General features: G+C 35.0%; 1 protein-coding gene across 5 annotated transcripts; it reads left to right on the plus strand.

Moving 5' to 3' along the window:
* Positions 1 to 514: 514 nt before the first annotated feature.
* On the plus strand, positions 515 to 19566 carry LOC105253732 (polypeptide N-acetylgalactosaminyltransferase 5). 5 transcript variants are annotated; one of them, XM_011261966.3, is made up of 9 exons: positions 517 to 691; positions 1015 to 1236; positions 12779 to 13565; positions 13797 to 14115; positions 14722 to 14899; positions 15338 to 15518; positions 17700 to 17938; positions 18062 to 18196; positions 18290 to 19566. In XM_011261966.3, the coding sequence occupies exons 3-9, from the start codon at positions 12941 to 12943 to the stop codon at positions 18437 to 18439; spliced, it is 1827 nt and encodes a 608-aa protein (XP_011260268.1). In that variant the 5' UTR covers positions 517 to 691; positions 1015 to 1236; positions 12779 to 12940; the 3' UTR covers positions 18440 to 19566. The 5 variants fall into 5 exon arrangements, with proteins under 5 accessions (XP_011260286.1, XP_011260268.1, XP_025264406.1 ...); XM_011261984.3 differs by lacking the exon at positions 15338 to 15518 and adding an exon at positions 16706 to 16886 and having other exon boundaries at positions 515 to 1236; XM_025408621.1 differs by having other exon boundaries at positions 518 to 1236.
* The last annotated feature ends 303 nt before the right edge of the window (positions 19567 to 19869 follow it).

Below are 19869 nucleotides of genomic sequence, written 5' to 3' on the forward strand. Positions count from 1 at the left end.
CGCTACAAACATTTAAAAAAATTTTTTTAAATTTTTTAAAAATTTCAGATCCCTACAAAGATTGAAAAAAAATTTTAAATATTATAAGAAATATTCTAAGTGTTGAAGTGTTCCTATATAAATAAAATGTAGAGTGCTATTGCTGGTGAGACGCTTAAAGAAATCTGATTTGAATTGATATAAAATATTCAGAACTAGAAAGTACATTTCGCTGTCATAAAAAAATTTATTCTTACCTATATATGGGATATTCTTATAGAATATTTTATGTATGCTTAAAAAAACAAAAAACTACTCTTCTATTTATATCTTATTTAAAATTCAATATTCAAATGTTATCGAAACTCCATGAAGAAAGAGTGAAATTGAATGAGAAGTAGAAAACGAAGTACAGAAAAGGAAATGGAGAAAGTGCAGGGAGAAGGCAGGGAGAAGGTCGATAAGTGTCGATCGCGCGTTGACCGACTGTCAGTGCGGCGCGTCATTGCCGCGAGCGTCGGACAGATGTCGCCTCGCTCGGCGAACCGCCCTAACCTCGGTGCCGCTCGTTGCACTCGTTTCGCTCTGCGCCGCGTCGCGCGATGCCAGGCGTATCCTAACGAGTTTCGAGTTCGACGACGGACGACGATGTACGCCCGCGAGCTTCCTCCTGCACCGCGCCGTTAGTCGAGCAATCGCCGAGGCAGGGAAGGTGCGTATCGACGGGACGAATCGACCGAGTCGCTCGCTCGACGAGAGGAGTGCGTCTCTTCTCTCTCTCTCTCTCTCTCTCTACGACGTGCACATTGTACACATTTTCTCGCGAAATCCCAACGCCGTTCTACTCTCACGCCGATCGCCCTTCTCATCGGCCAGGAGGAGAAACCGGAGAAGCGAACATCCGAGTCGGGCGCCGAAGAGGAGGCGCGTAACGATCGCTCCTCTCCCGTCGAGCACGCGTCGCGATCATCGTGATTCCGCAGCCGGAGAAATCTACATTTCGCGATAATCCACCCGTTCTACTCGCGCGTGCAGTGTCATTTACCGGGATTGCCCGTCCCTCATCGCGCCGGCGTAATTAACGTACAGCTGTGTCGGAAGTGGTGATACGTAGCCTCTGAAGCGATGACCTGGACCGCCGGGACAGTTCATTTCTAGAGGAAGAGCGATCCTGCGAGGAGACTCCTCCGCATCCTCGAGGAGTCCTCGGCGCGCGACTTCTCCATCAAGAAAGTATCAAGAAAATACACGGGAAACGTGAGTGGTCATCGTTCTTATTATCTTCGAGGAAAGAGTTCGTGGAAAAGCGGCTCCTTGCCACGTTTAGCGTCTCGGCGCGCGAACGAGGGGGCCGCTCTTCCGTCTTACGTATCGCTCTCCCCGTCATCCGTCGTTCCGCTCGCGCGAGCGCGTATCCGTGTGCGTTCGGATTTGCCGCTAGATCGTTAGTGGGTAATCGCAAACGCGGTAATTTTCGCGCCACGCATAAGCATTAATCGCGGGGAGCGGAACTTCGGAGTTTCTTCCTCTTCTCCGATTGATACCTTGCCTCGCGTAACTCGAAAGATGCGGCGACCGAGCAAGCATGCGGCCTCGTGGCTTAACGGTCCCCCCAAGTATGTATGTGTGTACGTGTGTGGGTGCCGCGTGCGAGCATGTGTGTTAAACGCGCCGCGCGTTACCAAGATTACGCGCGAGGCGAGCATCGCTCATCTCGAGGGACAGATTCCGAGGGTCTAAACAATTCGACATCTTCTCTGACATTTTTTCCCTTTCGAAAAGAAGTTATACATTTACGTGATACGTGAATTTCGCGCATTTCAATTCTCTCATATTGCACGCCCCGCGAAAAGCACGCTGGAAAAAGGATAAGGTGAAATAAAGGGGACGAGGAGAAATGTTGCGCGTACAAGCTGCACTTCAAAGATTAAAAATTCAATTCTCGAGATTTAATGTATGTAAGTGTGTATAAATCCCGCGTTTTCTTTGAGCAGACTTTTTCCGACGAGCAACCTTGTGAAAATTTACGCCAAAAGGAACAGAGAAGAGCGAGAAAAAGCTGCAAAGTCTACTCTAAAAATTTACAAGAAATTCAATTGTAAAGATGTAATACACTATATTACACATACACATATAAAAAATGTGTAATACACTATATTACACATACACATATAAAAAATTTTCCGCACTGATATATTAGAAAAAAAAAACACATTAAAATTTTATCTTCTTTTTCATCTCTTCGTATATTCTAAAAAAAATGAGGCTTATAATTTCAAGTAGAAGTAGAAAAGGAAATTCACTTGGATATATATTAGTGCTTATTATGAAAATTATGTGTTTCATCCTATGAGAACTTCCAATACTGGATATTCCGTTGGAAAAATTATGATGCGCGGAGATCTGGAAAAGAAAAAGAACAAATACTTGAAATATTTTCAAGTATTTGTTCTTTTTTGTTACTCACTCACCGACAGAATTAATTAATACCAATATAATTAATATCTACATCTAAAACTTACGCGTGTATTTTCATCGAATATTTATGCGTTCGCAGACTAAAAATTATTAATTTATATCTTAAGAATTATCTGTGACGAATGGAGAGAACAGATATGTGCGTAGATTGTTGTTTACGTATCCGACACACTGTACATTATTTTATTCCCGCTCTACATTCGTTGCTAAACGTCGCCGTCCAGTTCCACGTTTCATTCATCTAACACGGTTGATCTAAGAAGAGCCTTCGGGCTACCGCTTAGAACTACCTTACTAACTTATACCACTTAGAACCATGCGACTTCAGCAGTTCTGCAGATTAAGTCGACCTCAATCTATCTTCCGAGCCTTTTGTCTCCGTCTAAGCAGAAAAGTTTTGCAAATAATACTTCCTTTCTTCCATCCATGCCAAGCGCGAAATCTTATTCCAATTTCTCAATTTCGCCCTGATATATCTGCGGAAAGTTTCGCTCGAGTGTTCGCGACGATGATTCATAAACGATAAAAATCGGAGGTCAATATTGAGATAAATCAGTTTAGGTATATTTGTGAGATACGTCAAGTCAAGATCGATCTATATCGAAACCAGGTCAGTTAGACTCTTCATCCCACGCTGTATCATGAACTAAAAATCAAGTGAGCAAAATAGAAGACGCGACTGGATGAACAATTTATTGAAAACGATGGAATGTGAAAACGATGTTCGTTTTGCTTTGTGATTTTTTTTAGCGCAGAATCGCAAAACGAAAATTCCTTTTACCTTTACAATTTTTACTTTTCAAATGTAGATCATTGAATCTACTTACAAAGTATCTTTTTACATTTCAAAAATTTCTTAAAAATAGATCCGATTTTATACCTCGCGGTGTCAAGAAAATTAAGATTGATTCTTGCGTGAATCGAGTCGAACGATAATAATAATCCTTTTTGCATATCAGTAGATTTGAATAATGCTAATTGTGGACGGAAAATATACAATGACGTAACTGACGTGAAAATTTTTCATATCTTTACCTATCGTGCCGCTCGTGCTTTCTTCGTAATATGCAAATGAACGCCATTGTACTTACTCCCGGCACTAATAATTCCCTTTCATTCCTATTTCCAGTCTACGATTGAATAATTTGATATAATAGCAGAGACGGGCTCTTATTTTTTAAGAATCCGCCGGAGAGAAGAATATCACCGAGAGAAAAGAGAATTCCAAACTTGATCCTCCCTTCGGAAAAAGTTCGGAAAGTATCGTGAGTTAAAGCTACGCCGGGGCGTATTAATTGAATGCTTCTCGATTCTCGGGTGAAAGCGGGATTTCGGCGTCCATTGTTCGTTTGGCGTAAAATCGGAGGCTCCGCTCGGGCATACAAATGTACAATTCGATCTCGACATTCCCGCACGTATTTGCGCTCCCCTCTGCCCCCCCCCCCCTCGATTCTCCCTTCGCACGAAAAACCAAAGGAGGCTCTCTCGGAGCGAGACGCGCGGATGCCCATCCTCGCCCTCGTCGTCTTCGTCGGTGCAAGTCGAGTGCCGTTTAGCGGAATGCGGCGCACCTGTCCGTCCGTTATCCGTCTCGTGTAAAGGCTGCATCGGGAAGCCGCCACCGATCGGTCTCTCGAAGAAACTCGAGCCTCAAGGCCGCGCCGTTTTGCAACGCGAGCGATCCGTCACGGACCCCGCGGATGCTCGCCAGGATACCAGGAGGAAGATTGCGATAACGATGCCTTCTGGGGACCACGTTCTCACGTTTGGAGTTTGGAAAGCGTGGGGAGATATTCGAGAGATTATTATTGCGCGCGCTTCCACGATCGTGGAATCGGTCCACCTGTGTTAACGCGGGTCGAATATCGTCGTTAAGAATCAAGACGGATGTCCTCGACACGTTTCTTTGTGATCCATTGTGTCTGTTTTCGTGGAGATTTATTATCGTGGTACGCGTTCGAGTAAGAATTGTTCAATTGTTCAATCGGATCGGGTCAGATTCCCTCGAACATATCGATCGTTCATTATTAGCTTCATCCGGCTTAAATCGACCGTAGAGATAACAAAGATATATATTATACTTTGACAGCTAATTAATTGTACTCAACTTGTGCGCAACGTGTTCTTGCCTTTTGATTAATTCCACGTGTGTTTTAACTCGGGCTAATTAACTCCGATCGGAGAGCGAGTTAAGATTTTAATAAAATTCTTGACAGAAAATAATTGTTTCTTTTTTTCTCTTACTTTTATTTTATTTATTCTATTTGCACCCGGCGTCGTCGTGAAATGTTATTAGCGAAATCACGCGTTTGCTACATCACACGCTGCAATTTCTCGACAGATGGTATTCTTGATGGATGATACTACGTGATCTTCGGTGCTCGCCGATTTACGTCACCGTTTCTCTCTCACGCGGGAGATAGAAACTTAACGATACTTAATTAGCGGCGCGCTTCGGTAGTGATTCATGAAACGAGTGAAAGGTTCTCGCTGGAACGAGCCGATTAGCTAAGATAAACCCGACACTTGAACGAAGCCAACCGCAATGATACGCAAGGACGCTGCTTATAAAACTTTTCTGTGACCTTTTGCGACATTTGCTATCCCGATCGTGAAACGCAAAGATCCTTGATGTACACACTTGTGTATATTTATACAATCTAATTTTATACGAAGTCGAAATTTAACAAACTTTACCGATCAACTTTATCGAGGATGAAATTTTAAAAGAGTATCAAGTATAAATAGGCTCGGATATAAATAGAAGTCGCGCCAATCTTTATGGACGTTTCAACGATCGCGTATATGACAGTTATTGTCTCGCTCGAGAATGATAAGCGCCACAAACGAGCCGCGTAACAAGAAACCTCGAGGAAAATCAGGTTACGAAAATGAGTACATCGTAAAAAAAACATTATCAAAAAATTGCAAATATTCCATTACATCGTATTTCCTTACGCGATACGTGCGCGGTTGCTCCAAATTATCGCATTTTTCGAAAGAGAGGGAAAATAAAATCGTCGAAAATTTAATTGAAGGAATTTAATTGGCAATATTTTATTCTGGAGCGCGCATAAATAATAAAATCACGATATATACCTTATCTGGAGAGTCTCCTCTTATCTTTAAATATGCTATAAGATATCGAAATATATAAAGCACGCTATTGTTATTGCGCATTTATATCCGGTGTCGGGATCAAAAAGTTCGCACATACATACCACAATCGCGTTATTAATTAATTAATTATAAATTGCCCCGTGATTTGTTAAAGATAAGCAATTACGTGCGTAAAAGGAAAATTAACATTTACGGGATGTGTCAAATGAGCACGTGTGCGTGCGTGAATTCTCGCTGTTAATCCGTTCTCTATTACCCGGAAAACTTTATGCCGGTTTGTGACCTGTATAAAACGGCGCGTAATAACGGTATCCGTGCGATACCACGATCTTCATTGTATATCACCCGTTGCGTATTGTCCGCGCCGGAATAATTCTAAACTTGGGAGAGCGCATTGTGTATTCTCCCTCCAAATTCGAGCTTGCATATACTTAACCTAGTCCGATTACATATGCAAACAGACATACATATTACAGTAATCTCTTAATTAACGTATTATGTCACTTTGTGATAAAATTAGCGATATGCGAGAACCCGCGCTTTCTAGAAAATATGATTTAAAAATGATAAGATTAGACTGGTCGTGTTATATCTCGTCGAGTATGCTAAAGAATTATTTTTGATATTGAAAAAAGGATCCTAGCTGTTAATTTAGAAAATTCGACATTAGAAAGAAAATTTGATATCTTTGATTATTGAAGAAAATAACTTGAAGATGAGAACGAGATGACATCATCTTCTTTTTTATTGTTAAATTACGTATAATCATTTATAAACATCCTAAAAATATATATATATATATATATATATATCGTAATATAAAATTATTGGAACCGGAAGATCTATCTTTATCATCGAACGAGGTCAATATTAAATTGATTTGCATGGTTCAGAGAAATTTTATTGCACGTGCAAGTATTGATGCAAACACCCTATCGCGTTTGTAATCGCTGAGTTGCCTGTGTAAATTAGTCCATGACATCATACATGGCTTTTAAATTCAGTTCGGTCGCATTATAATGTATGAAATATTCGATCACTATTTTATCATACCGCTAGTGCTCGTTAACCATGATATTGATAATGCACGGTCATTTGCTAAAGTGCAAGCGTATATATTATGAATTTAAGAGAAATTTAATATATGTGTTCGATATTTAATGAAAATTTTATACATAATATTTGGCTACAAAGTATATAAAATTACATGTGCAAAATTCAGCTCTGAAATGTAAAATATTAAAAGTTAATTAGTGGAAATCATATAACGATTTATACATACATGTTAACTACATTACAGCGAAATTTCTCATCCCTTTTAATTTACAAATTATTTTATAAATTTATACTTCATGTGCGAGACAAATTTTTTTTAAATATTCACAAAATTCTGGAATAAAGTTTCTAGAAAAAAAATGCCCCGTTTTATATTTCGTTCTGTTGTTCTTTATCTGAATGATAACACAAAAAGATAAGTATTGTATTTAACTTCGAGAAAATTATTACCTGTTAATTAAACAGTGATATAAAACGTTCGTAAAGTTCAACTACTCTAGCGAACGATCGCGTTGCAATTTACGTTCGTACTCTAGTTCGGGACAATACGATACAATACACATTTTTATATCTACTTTATAATATACGATTAAATAGCTTGCGCAAAGCAGCTTCGAAACATTTATAAAACCGGTTTTTAATGGAACCCTCTTCGATTGGAATGTGCATGGCAATCATTTCACGTCACGTCCGTCCGAAGAGAAAAAAGCTTTCAAAAGAAAGTAATTGAATTTCGACTGACACACACGCATTAAAAATACAGGGTGTCGTAAAAATACCGGATATTCTTTTAATAACATATCTTTTCTAGTCCATCTAGATTTTCCCTTAGTGAAAATACCGAGATATCAAGGATTTTCAATAAACGATGTAAAAAAACTCGCTTTTTGTAAACTAAACTTTGTAGAGTCAGAAGATTAATGAAGCTATATCTTTCATTTCTAGTAGTTTTAATAGAACTTTAATTTAAAACTTAGTTACAAACATATATAGTAAAAAATTGAAAAATTGTACAAAAATTATTTAAATAAAAAACATTTTTATTACGAAAAAATCAATTCCAATCAAGCAGAGAATATTATTAAAAGAACATTCGAGTTTTTTTGGAGCAATTTGTATTTTATCGATTATGTATAATGTAATCTAATAATAAAATTTTAAATACAATCGAATGCGAATTTCAATTATATTTTATGAATATGTATTTTATGTGAAATATTTTTTTTACACTGAAAACTGAAAACTAAAAAAAATACCGAGAAAATAAAGTTGTAATTATCATAAATATTATTTTTGCGGCAATTATATTTACTGCAATTATATTATTTTTAGCGGCAATTATATTTACTACGCACACGGTTATTATTGGTACATTATAATAATAATAATAGTATAAAAATAGAAATTTTAACTTAATTTTTGTTACTGTGCAATATTATAATTGATTCTTTTTTCTCCTTCAACTATTTATTTATTACATTATTATATGATGTGAGCTTTAAATTGGAGAAAGAAGATATACGACACGCACTGCCTGTATGCGTTATGTGATTACAAGTTTCGTAATTTTAGATTGCGGCGTGTATTACATTAATACTGACGTGAGTTTAACCCTTCCGGTTCTCCCATGTGGTTGACTTAGTTAATTTTCTCTGTTAAAGGATTGGATTGATCCCGCGAGACATTTTAACGCTTAAAACGCTAACTGCACATATGTCAAACAGAAATTAAGGTAAATATATTATCTGATGTTATCAAGCTAACTATATTGTCTACGTTAACAAATTAAATTTTGTAAACTTTTAAAATTTGAAAAAATACCTAACGTTAAATATTGCCAATTAGGAACTTCAAGGAAGAAGAGCTCGAGTAGACGAAATAAGATCTGATAATAAAATGTCGGGGCTTTCGTTCTCTAATAATAAACATTGCAAATTTTATTGCACTCGATATTAATTTCGTGTATACGCATTATGTATAACAATGTAACGTAATGGGAGATCGCCTCTCTCGATATGGCTTTATAAAATGAAACTTAAAACTTATCGAGTTATATATTGCACGCATCGTTGATTATCACGGCAGATTTTATTTTTATATTTTAATATTTATATTAAATGATATTTATATTTATAATAAGTAAATTTATCTTTTTTAGAAAATAGTTTTTTGGAAGTAATCCCTAAAATGCAAATATAATTCGGAATTAAAAAAAAAATTGTACAGTCTGCAATAGTTCAGACTGTGCAAATTTTTTTTAAATTCGAAAAATCAAATGTATATATGTGTGGACATACTAGATTACGTTCCGAATTATATTTGCATTTTAGGGATTACTTTCAAAAAACTATTTTCTAAAAAAGATGAATTTACTTATTATAAATATAAATATCACTTAGAAGAGCTTATTAAGTGATATTTATATTTATAATAAGTAAATTCATCTTTTTTAGAAAATAGTTTTTTGAAAATAATCCCTAAAATGCAAATATAATTCGTAATCTAGTGCGTTCACATATATATACATTTGATTTTTCGAATTTAAAAAAAATTGCACAGTCTGAACTATTGCAGGACTTATTGTTAGATCTTTTTATGGCGGACAACAAGCTTAGCTTTCATAGTTGTCTATTGTGCGCAGGAAGACTTCCTTAATAACATTACCTAGCGTCGCATTGCGTCAATGTAATATCGGCGGACTATGGTTACAATGACTCTCCATTGAAGTAGAGTCGCTGGAACTCAAATCTGATTACGCGGTGAAAAGCATTGTAATGAGATTTTATTTTATTACAAATAATTGCACGCATATATATACATTATTTTTAAAATATTCGTCTCTCTGTTAACTTAGCAGTCTGAACTATATTTAAAAAAATCGTAAAATTGATTGTTAATAATAATAATAACTTCACGATAATGAAAAATTACGACAATAAATAAAACATGAAATTTATTATTTCGTTATTATTGCTATTTTTGAACCGTTATTACGATTATCGAATATTCAGATAATTAAATAATTGAATTTTTCTCTTTTAGGAATAAATTCAAATAAGTAGCGAAGAACGATCGTGCTTCCTTTGATGATAAATTCGATTTAATTTGTAAGTTAAAATCAACATTTTAAGAATTCTATCTTTGATTCAAAATATTGAAAAATTGATGTAAATATCAAGAAACTAAATTATGCTTAAAATTTTTTTTTAATGACATTTGCATTTTATAAAATTCTATTATGTGGAAATATATTCTATTATGTGGAATCTCGTATTGAAACAATAGAAATATCATGATTTGATTGATATTCGGTTTAATGTTTTGACTGCAAATATGCAATTCATCATTTTGGCAGTAGACTTTTACAATATAGTTACAAAGTAATCCATCTTAACAATATTAACGTGCCGCTATATTGATTTATCAATAATGTAGCGCGTGCAATTTTGCTAATATAGTACCGCCGGTCGACTATTACAATGACGATTGAAAGTTAAGTCGTGGTCACTTATCACGTTCATAAACCGCGAATGCTATGAGGCTTCCATTATATTGTTAACTACAAAGTGTTTCTACAAAGACATACTACAAAGAGAATTCTATCATCTTCTCCTTGGAAATGTAAAACTTTCTTTCTACGATGGTAAGAAAAGTAGAGATGTAAAAAATAGAGATTAAAAAATAGAAACGAAAAATACACATTATACATTCAAATATTATAACATTACTTATATTTAATTATGTACGATATTATCGTGATTTTCTCCTTCTATTCGTTACAAAATAAAACAAATTTCAAGTATGTAACTTTAAAAATTCTGAACATATTTATTCTACATTTTGTGGCTTTTTCGAATAAAATCGCTCAAAAATATTCATTTCGTTCTATCGAATATTTCATTTGTACCTCACAACGGTATCATATTGTAACGGTATTAGTTTTCATATCGCGTTTTTCATCCGTGCCACGTTGATGATTGATAGTCAGAAGTATTACAATATTTAGCACTTCCTATTATTTTTAAGTACTTCCTTTTTAATTAGTACTTAATTATAGTTACTTACCTTTATTACTTCTTTATAAGAATATATTAGAAACATTTTAAGCATTGCCTTATCGTTTTTGCAAATTATAAAATATCCGTGATATGCAATCGATTTTTACATCGCAACGTATGCAACGGTTTTTCATCAGCATTTTAATTCGGAAATAAAAATAAAAAAATGTGACGCTTTTAAAATTTTATACTTCGATATTTTCTCTATATTTTTTCAGTACCTCGTATACATGATGCATAAAACGCAGTGTATCGAAAAGCCGCCATCAGCCGCTCTTTTTTTTTATAATAGAAAGTTCACGCGACGCAATATCAGGGAATGTCGCCCGTTGTTCTTTGGGTCGCGCATACTCATCCAACATTATTACTCCCATTTCCCGCTCGTTATCGTGATGAAAGTGAATTATTTAGCAGTCGCTAATTAATTAGTACCATCGGGAGAGCAGCGAGTCCCTCATTGCGATATAATTTCCCAGACCGAGCGGTCTCGGCGAGCTGCGTGGGATAATTACCTGCGGATCTGCGTCGTGTCTTCGAACACTACTGTTATGATAATTTTTTTTATCAGTCACACCGCGACTGGTAACAACATCGATCGCAACTGCTGACGGTGCTGCGCGATACCACGATGTACAGATAAGAGTTGGAAAACAAAAGGTATATAAATTTTTTTGAGAAAGAGAAAACGCTGCACAAACGTCACTTCATCGTAACGTCAAAAATTTTTGTCGCGATTCTCAAGGATACTAAGGCAATTAAAAATTTCATCCAAGTCCTGCAATTGTTCTAATTCGAGTTGACCTTTTATCGCAAATAACGTGGGGTCTTCGTGTTCGACATGCCGTGGAAAATTATAAATGCCACACCTTGCGAGCGAAATAATACGTATCATTTTCCGATAATTCAACAATTGCACTTTTCTCTTTTGCATAAAATTGCAAGCTACCGGAATCGCAGTCGAAGCGACAGCGGAGACGATAGATAGCGATTTATATAAATATGATAAAGTCGTATTTGTCTATCTATACAAGTAGGATAAATTTATCGTGTGCCCTGCAACTATCATCGTCTGATTCGCGAGGACAGGCATTATACACCCGCAGAAATGCGTGCGTATGCAAATCGCGTGTCATTATATTACCAGTTGTATTTCTATAGAGACTGGAGTGTGTGTATGAAACTCGTATACCGAGCATGAGAGAAATGGCGTTCGACGACATTAAAATTGCATTCTCCTCCACGATCGATGTGTGCCTCTCATACGAATTAGATGCTGAAGTGTCGCAAGCTACTCCGATTACCCTTAGCTGACGTACGCGATTTTCGTTCGCGCGAGCCGCACGTATCTTCATTCTCGTCAACAACGTATGCGACGATCGAAAGCATAAAAAATTGCATAAAAAATTTGGAAGGAATTATCTATATTATTATTAATGATAATCCTAAAATCAATTTTTATAATCGATAATATTTCATATCATTTTCAAGGCATACAGCGCTGTAAATTATTATGAATTAATGAGCAGTTTTTGTGAATTACTCTTTATAGTAAATAAATAATTATTTATATAATATTGTATAATATTATATAATATATATTGTATAATATTATATAACATAATATTGTATAATATTATATAATATTGTATAATATTATATAATATTATATAATATTGTATAATCTTTAATAGTCTTTAATAAGTCTTTTTTACTCCGAAATACAATTTATAAACTCCATATTGAAATTCCTAATCGAAATTAAATTATTAATTAATTTAATTATTATAATATATTAATATAATATAATATTCTCATAATATAATATATTAATATAATATAATATTCTTATAATATAATATTAATATATAGAAAGAAAAAATCTAAGCTTTATTTTTTTTTAGATTCGTAGAATCGTGATAAGCGTGCATAAAGCTGAAACGAATCGATTTCCCAAAAGAATTCTAGTTTTATCTCCCAGACAACCTTTTGACATCAAATCTTCCAATGTCCCCGCTACTTTTGTAGTCACGTATCGATATATAACCAAATTTCCGGTAATAAGGTCAGCTTCTCTTTCTCTGTTGCAGTGCTGAAAAGTCATGTAATTCCACGGAGCTTCATTGAACTCGGTGTCGCGAAGATATCCCAATTTCAAGTCTCGTCCAAGGATCTAAATCGCGAGTTTGATCGCGCGGAAATTGGGTGATGAGCAGCTCGTGGTACAAGCGGAGGACTGCCGTCGTTGAAAGATGTTTCGCTTCAAGATTCGCATTCACACATGTCAAGTGATACTGCTGACGTCGCTGGTATGGTTCCTGGTCGACGTTATGGTGCTCATGTTCTATTCGGACTGCATCGGAGGGTCCGGATGGAACTGTCCAGATAACAAGCAGCAGCAGTCCGCGCTTCAGTCCGAGGAGTCTCCGTCCCAGGTACATGCGAAGATCCCGGTCGGAGAGGCGAAAGCGCTGAAACACGAGTATGTAGGCACCAAGAGGCAGTATTTGCAGAGCAAATTGCATCTGTGGAGGCCGGCGAGAGTCATCAAGGAGAACAAGGGCAGTCCTGGCGAGATGGGAGCGGCTGTGCACATCGCGCCAGAGAACGAGGCCAAGCAGCAGGAGCTGTTCAAGCTGAATCAGTTCAATCTGATGGCCAGCGATTTGATCTCCTTGAATCGATCTCTGAAGGACATCAGACTCGAGGGTTGTAAAAATAAGAAATATCCCAAGTATCTTCCGGACACGAGTATCGTGATAGTTTTCCACAACGAGGCGTGGACCACTCTGCTGAGGACAGTCTGGTCTGTAATAAACAGGTCTCCCAGGTCGCTATTGAAAGAAATCATCCTTGTGGACGACGCGAGCGAGCGCGGTACGTTTCTTATCGGATCGCTAAAAATAAATATATAGCACGTTTAATCAACATTAATTTTACATGTACTTAAAATTAATATTAATTTACAATTGTCAATCATATGTTATGTTTCACAACAATTAATGAAAAAAATTTTAATCGATATTAAAAAGAGAATTTTGAATATCAAATATGTTAGTCAAAATTTGAATCTCAAAGTGACTTGATGGATAAAACTTTATTTTCTAGAACATCTAAAGAAAGAGTTGGAGAAGCATATAACTGAGCTACCTGTTCCTACCTATGTATATCGTACCGAAAAGAGGTCGGGCTTGATAAGAGCAAGGCTTTTAGGGGCGAAATACGTCAAGGGACAAGTAATCACGTTTCTAGATGCGCACTGTGAGTGCACCGAAGGTTGGTTGGAGCCGTTACTTTCAAGAATCGCCAACGATAGGCATACCGTTGTCTGTCCGATCATAGACGTCATCAGCGATGACACCTTCGAATATATCCCAGCCAGTGACATGACCTGGGGTGGTTTCAACTGGAAATTAAACTTTAGATGGTAATGTAGCGCTAACTTTAGATGTTATTGTATTCTCAATTCTAATTATAGTATTATATTCTAATTTTAATCGAACCAGTTCAATCTCTCACTTTCTTAAATAAATGAAGAAAATTTGAATTGCAAATGTGGAGATCTACATATTTTGCGATGAATAATTAGATTAGATTAATATCTATAAAGCTACAAATACCAAATTTATTGATCAATGCTGATATATATTTATATATGTATATAAGATTATGATGAATTATAAGTTTCCCTTTTTTGAGTTATTATATTTGTAAATTTTTGTCAAGTTTTATTTTAATTTAATTATATCTATATATATAATGAGCTGAAATCAATAGCAACTCTTCTCTTTATCGCTGTTTATGTATAATTACAACTGTCGAATTTACTAATTTATTACAATATTCATATTCACCACGACAAATATACACATGTATACTACTATTGTTTAACTAAATTGAATATAATTAATTTCGATTAAAACAAAGACAATTTCAAATTGTATACATTAGTGTGATATCATATTGTATAGTATTGTAATTTTTCTAAAAATTTCTAAAGATTTTAACGCCACCCTAACTTTTGCTCAATAAGGTATAGAGTCGCACAGAGAGAGATGGATAGAAGAAACGGCGACAGAACAGCACCACTACGAACACCAACTATGGCTGGCGGATTGTTTTCTATTGATAAAGAATACTTCTACGAGTTGGGCGCGTACGACGAAGGCATGGATATCTGGGGCGGCGAAAATCTTGAAATGAGTTTTCGGGTAAGCCTTTTCGAGATATGATAAGAATGATTATCGATTTATCTATGCGAATTATCTACATAAACTTTACGTAACTTCTGAATCTAAACTGAACAGAATATTATAATGAATAAATTAATATATAATTTAAGATTATATATTCATTTTTCTCTCGCTTTCTCTCTCATTTAATATATTTATTTGATAATTATATAATCCAAATTGCTGGTTTTTCGCGCTTTAATTAATATAATAATGCATATATTTTACGCGAAAATTTTATAAAAATCTTGACTTTACGAGAAATGAGTTATTTTTAATATTGGCAATAATTCACTTTGATCTAAATATATTGTACAACTGTATAACATAAAATGTGTTTAACAAAAAGGCCGAGTTGTAAAGGGCATCTTCGCGTAAATTCCCGGTATCATTTGTAAAATTGTAAGTACATTATAGGTATGGCAATGTGGTGGAACATTAGAAATCAGCTCATGCTCTCATGTGGGACATGTATTCCGGGACAAGAGTCCATATACATTCCCTGGTGGTGTCAGCAAGATAGTCCTGCACAATGCGGCCAGGGTGGCCGAGGTCTGGATGGATGAGTGGAGAGATTTTTACTATGCCATGAATCCAGGTTAGATAATCAAGTGTATCGTTTAATTAATTTCTGCAATGTTGTTACTAGAATTGCGCTAAATGATACCATCGTTGCGCACTTCAGTATCAGAATCTAGATATGCTATATAAAATATGAGAATTTTGCAAAATCATTCAACACACATCCGCTGTATAATTTATATAAAAATATCAATACGTTCTATTTTCGAAAATCGTGAAAGGGGATTTTCTATTGTATTTCGAAATTTCTATACAGCTGATGTTCGTGTAGCGCTTAGCAACGATGTTATTTAATAAAGCATCTTTTAAAACTGCAATATATACATCAAGTGAAACTATATTACACATATTTGACGGGTATCTGATACAAATCGTTTATATACATCGAAATATTATAATTCGTATACAGCTATGTGACTTGCAGTTATTTTTGAATGCATTATTTTCTTGTTAACAAGTTGTTTCTCTCCATTTGACTAATATTAATTAATATAGAAGTCTTTTGCATTAATATATATTTTTATAAAATAGTTTTTAACATATTTTAGTTATACACAAATATATATGCCATAAATTAGTTAACCATTTTCTCTATATGTGTTATGTACATTATGATTTATGTATGTGTGTATTTACTAATATTTCATATATATATATATATATATATATATATATATATATATATAACATCAGTAGTTGTATACGTTACATTGCTAATATCTCTAAAGAAGATCTTTATTAACGTAAAAATTATCCTTAATCGAGAAAATCTACCTGATTACCGTCAAGATACTTTACTTCACTTTCACATTTATCTCTTTAACCGACTAAGTGCTATAATTTTACGATGTGGATTTAATGAAGATAGTAAGAGCTAAACATTGACATTCACTAAACGTGAACATTTCAGAGATATTTTGTTTCTGTATCTCTCGATACAAATGCTGGTGTAGTCTTAACCACTCATCCATCCAGCCGACTAACCGATCGAGAATTGCGCTTGCTTTGAATAAAATCCTCTTGTCAAGCTACGTTATAGGTATATATAGGTTGCAAGAAGAGAGTTGCCAATCCACCAACCATGAGTCGCAGAATACGATATACATTTGCGATACATGTTATTTTTTTTTTTTTTTTCTTTTCCTTTTATCGTGTTACCTATCATTGTGACCGCTAACACACTAACAGAATTGAGTTGGTTAGATATGGATGTGTGGTGGGACATTGGAAATTGCGACATGCTCGCACGTCGGGCACGTATTCCGTAAATCGACCCCGTATACTTTCCCGGGTGGTACCAGCAAGATAGTCAACCACAACAATGCGCGGCTCGCAGAAGTTTGGTTGGACCAATGGAAGTACTTCTATTACAACATTAATCCAGGTAGCACTAACACGTTTTGGCGTATTAAAAAGAAAACCTATCATTATCAAGAGCATCCCCGTTCTTATGCATTGGTTGTGCTTTGCGCTACGACGCATGCTTCCACATCTCGGAAGGTCTGCATGTCTCCTTATTATTATTTGTTATTTTTCATCATTAATTCTCATACGGTTGCGGGTGCTCGCTATCTCTCTCTATCAGATACCCGTTAACATTTAATTTTGAAACATCATTGTTGTTATGTTTAACTCTATAATGTGTATTATTTAATAATGTGCCGGATAATAACAGAGGTACGATAGACAAACGAACGAAAATGTAAATGAGAGAATATTTAAAGGTGTTGTCTTGGAAGAAAATATAAGTCACATGCATGGCATTGAGAGTTCCACATGTGACACGGTTTTATGATTAGAAACAATATTTCTAAACTCGCAGATACTTGGCATAATTTTGATAAAGCACAATACATCTCTCTATCGCACGCTGTATTTTAAAATATGTACAAAATAGTTATTGCATATATAGATCAATGCTATTTCATAAACCTCTTTACACCTTTCAGATTCTCAGAAAAAAATGCTGCATAATTGCACAATTATTTTTTTTTCTTTTAGGAAATTCAATGTATCATACAATATCATGACAAATATTTTTATTTTAACACAAAATTTTACGACAAATCTTGTTTTCATCTCAAATTTATCATACGTGTATAATATGTAAAGAGATATGTATGAATAAATCTTCTTTCTATATAGTTTAGGAATTATATAGTATTATATAGAAATATTATATTTCATTTTTTCATAGGAGCGCGAAACGTTGATGTCGGCGATGTCTCTGAACGGATAAAGCTCAGAGAACGATTAAAGTGTAAGAGCTTCAGATGGTACTTGGAGAACATATATCCGGAATCACCAATGCCCCTAGATTATTATTATCTCGGCGACGTGAAAAACGTTGAAATGCAAACTTGTTTGGATACTATGGGTAGAAGAACTGGGGAGAATGTCGGAATTAGCTATTGTCATGGATTAGGTGGAAATCAGGTTTGTATTTTGTTTTTGATAAACTAAAATATTTCATATTATGCTGGAAATCGACATATCGACATATCGTTTTTACTTTCTATCTATTAGAATATTAATCTCTAATGAAAACTGTGTCACCAGGTATTTGCCTATACTAAGCGGCAGCAGATAATGTCCGACGATATGTGCCTTGATGCAGCTAGTCCACAAGGTCCTGTGAAGATTGTGAGATGTCATGGCATGGGTGGTAATCAAGCATGGGTTTACAACAATGAGGTAAGAAATAGTGAAAATATGTAGAAGAGAAAGATATCTGAAATTATTAGATAAATTAGTAATATTGTTGTTGACACGTCGTTTCTTTTGCAGACCAAAATGATTAGACATACAAATACAGGTCATTGCTTGTCGAAACCTCATTCGGGTGACGCGTCGCAACCCGTTTTAGCGCCGTGCGATGCCAATAATATTGGCCAAAGATGGATCATGCGTAGCAAATTCAAATGGCAAGCTAGCTAATACGAATCGACTCTAAACGCCAGTTCTATATGCAATATTTGTTAATATATTTAATAAATGATAAGGAGATATGGACGAAGAATCTTGCGCGCCCAAAACGAAGTATTACAACAAGTGGTCGAAGGAACAAGTTCAGTATCACGCCTAATCATGATTTAAATGTGTGCATCAAATGGAATTGACAGTGCGCGTGAAATCGAATCATGTCGGAAACAAGATTGTAGTTAATTGATTCGATTCTATAGGACTTATTCGCTATTGATAAAACAGTACCGAAAATTTACTGCCATTCTTCGTGTATGGCACAGTCCTTAACAGGTACGATTTGTTTAATCCACATAATAATAACAGAGATGAACTTTGACTGCATGTAGACACGAATGTGAAATGACATAAACAAAGTGAACTTTTTTCTTCTTTTCTGACTAAGGAAAGCCAGTAGAGAAGAAAGCATATCAGATGACACTGTTATAAATAAAATAATTGTTAATACAGAAAAGAGACATATTTGATAACTTCAGATGAGTGCAATGATGGATGATTGATTGACCATTAGATCAGTGCGCAATAATGAAATGTGAATATCCTAGAATGTATCGCGAAACAATGACAGAATGAATGCTCGAATGCTAGTGAAATTGATGTGATTACACACGCTACCGATAATAATATAGAAGTTATTATTGTACAATCCATTTAATAACTAGGAAAGAGCATTGGATCTTTTTATATTCTAATAGTTCCTCCTCGTTGCATCTCGTTCGTATAATTTAATTGTTACGCGTCGTTTCGCGCAAAGAATGTACTTATTCAGATTTTATGGCAATGTATAGAGAATCCTTCCAGTAAGTTTTAGTTAAATGTATGCGATTATTGCGATTGTCATTCACAGAGACATAATGCAATTTTTCTTAATGTTTTTCAGAGTGTCTTCCATAATTAACGATACAAGCGAATATTTTTACGAGGTATAAACAGACATAACACACAACATTTGTTGATTGTTTCCCTAAACGATATTCACGAAAATAGATATACTGTGAAAAATTATGCTTCAAGATGAATAATTTTTATAGACACTTGTATCATACAAAAACTAATTGAATTGAATCACTTTTTGTTTTAAATTGTAATTTTCTTCTTTAACATTATTTTATGATAAAATCCCTTTTTTAATCTTTTTAATAATCGAAAATGACATTTTTCGCTTCATGTCAAAAATTTTTAAATTTACAATTCTGTAAGAAAATTTTTTATAAATTTGCACTCATAACTTCCAACACGATTTTAAAAGATCTTCCTTTCTAACTGCGATCGAATGACAAATATACTCATTATTCTTATGTAATCCAAAAGAATGTTATGGTGATGGTGCAACGTTAATAGCTTGACATTTGTCTTCTAAGACTGTGGTATTTATTTTTGTATAA

Source organism: Camponotus floridanus, unplaced genomic scaffold, assembly GCF_003227725.1.
Source record: "Camponotus floridanus strain SB8 unplaced genomic scaffold, Cflo_v7.5 scaffold22, whole genome shotgun sequence".
Lineage (NCBI taxonomy): Eukaryota > Metazoa > Arthropoda > Insecta > Hymenoptera > Formicidae > Camponotus > Camponotus floridanus.

Bases quoted from the DNA above. Each gene is read 5' to 3' on its own strand.
- LOC105253732 (XM_011261984.3), top strand. From the start codon at position 12,941: ATGTTTCGCTTCAAGATTCGCATTCACACATGTCAAGTGATACTGCTG. The intron at 14,116-14,721 runs GTAATGTAGCGC...TTGCTCAATAAG, and splicing joins TGGAAATTAAACTTTAGATG to GTATAGAGTCGCACAGAGAG. The intron at 14,900-16,705 runs GTAAGCCTTTTC...TGAGTTGGTTAG, and splicing joins ATCTTGAAATGAGTTTTCGG to ATATGGATGTGTGGTGGGAC.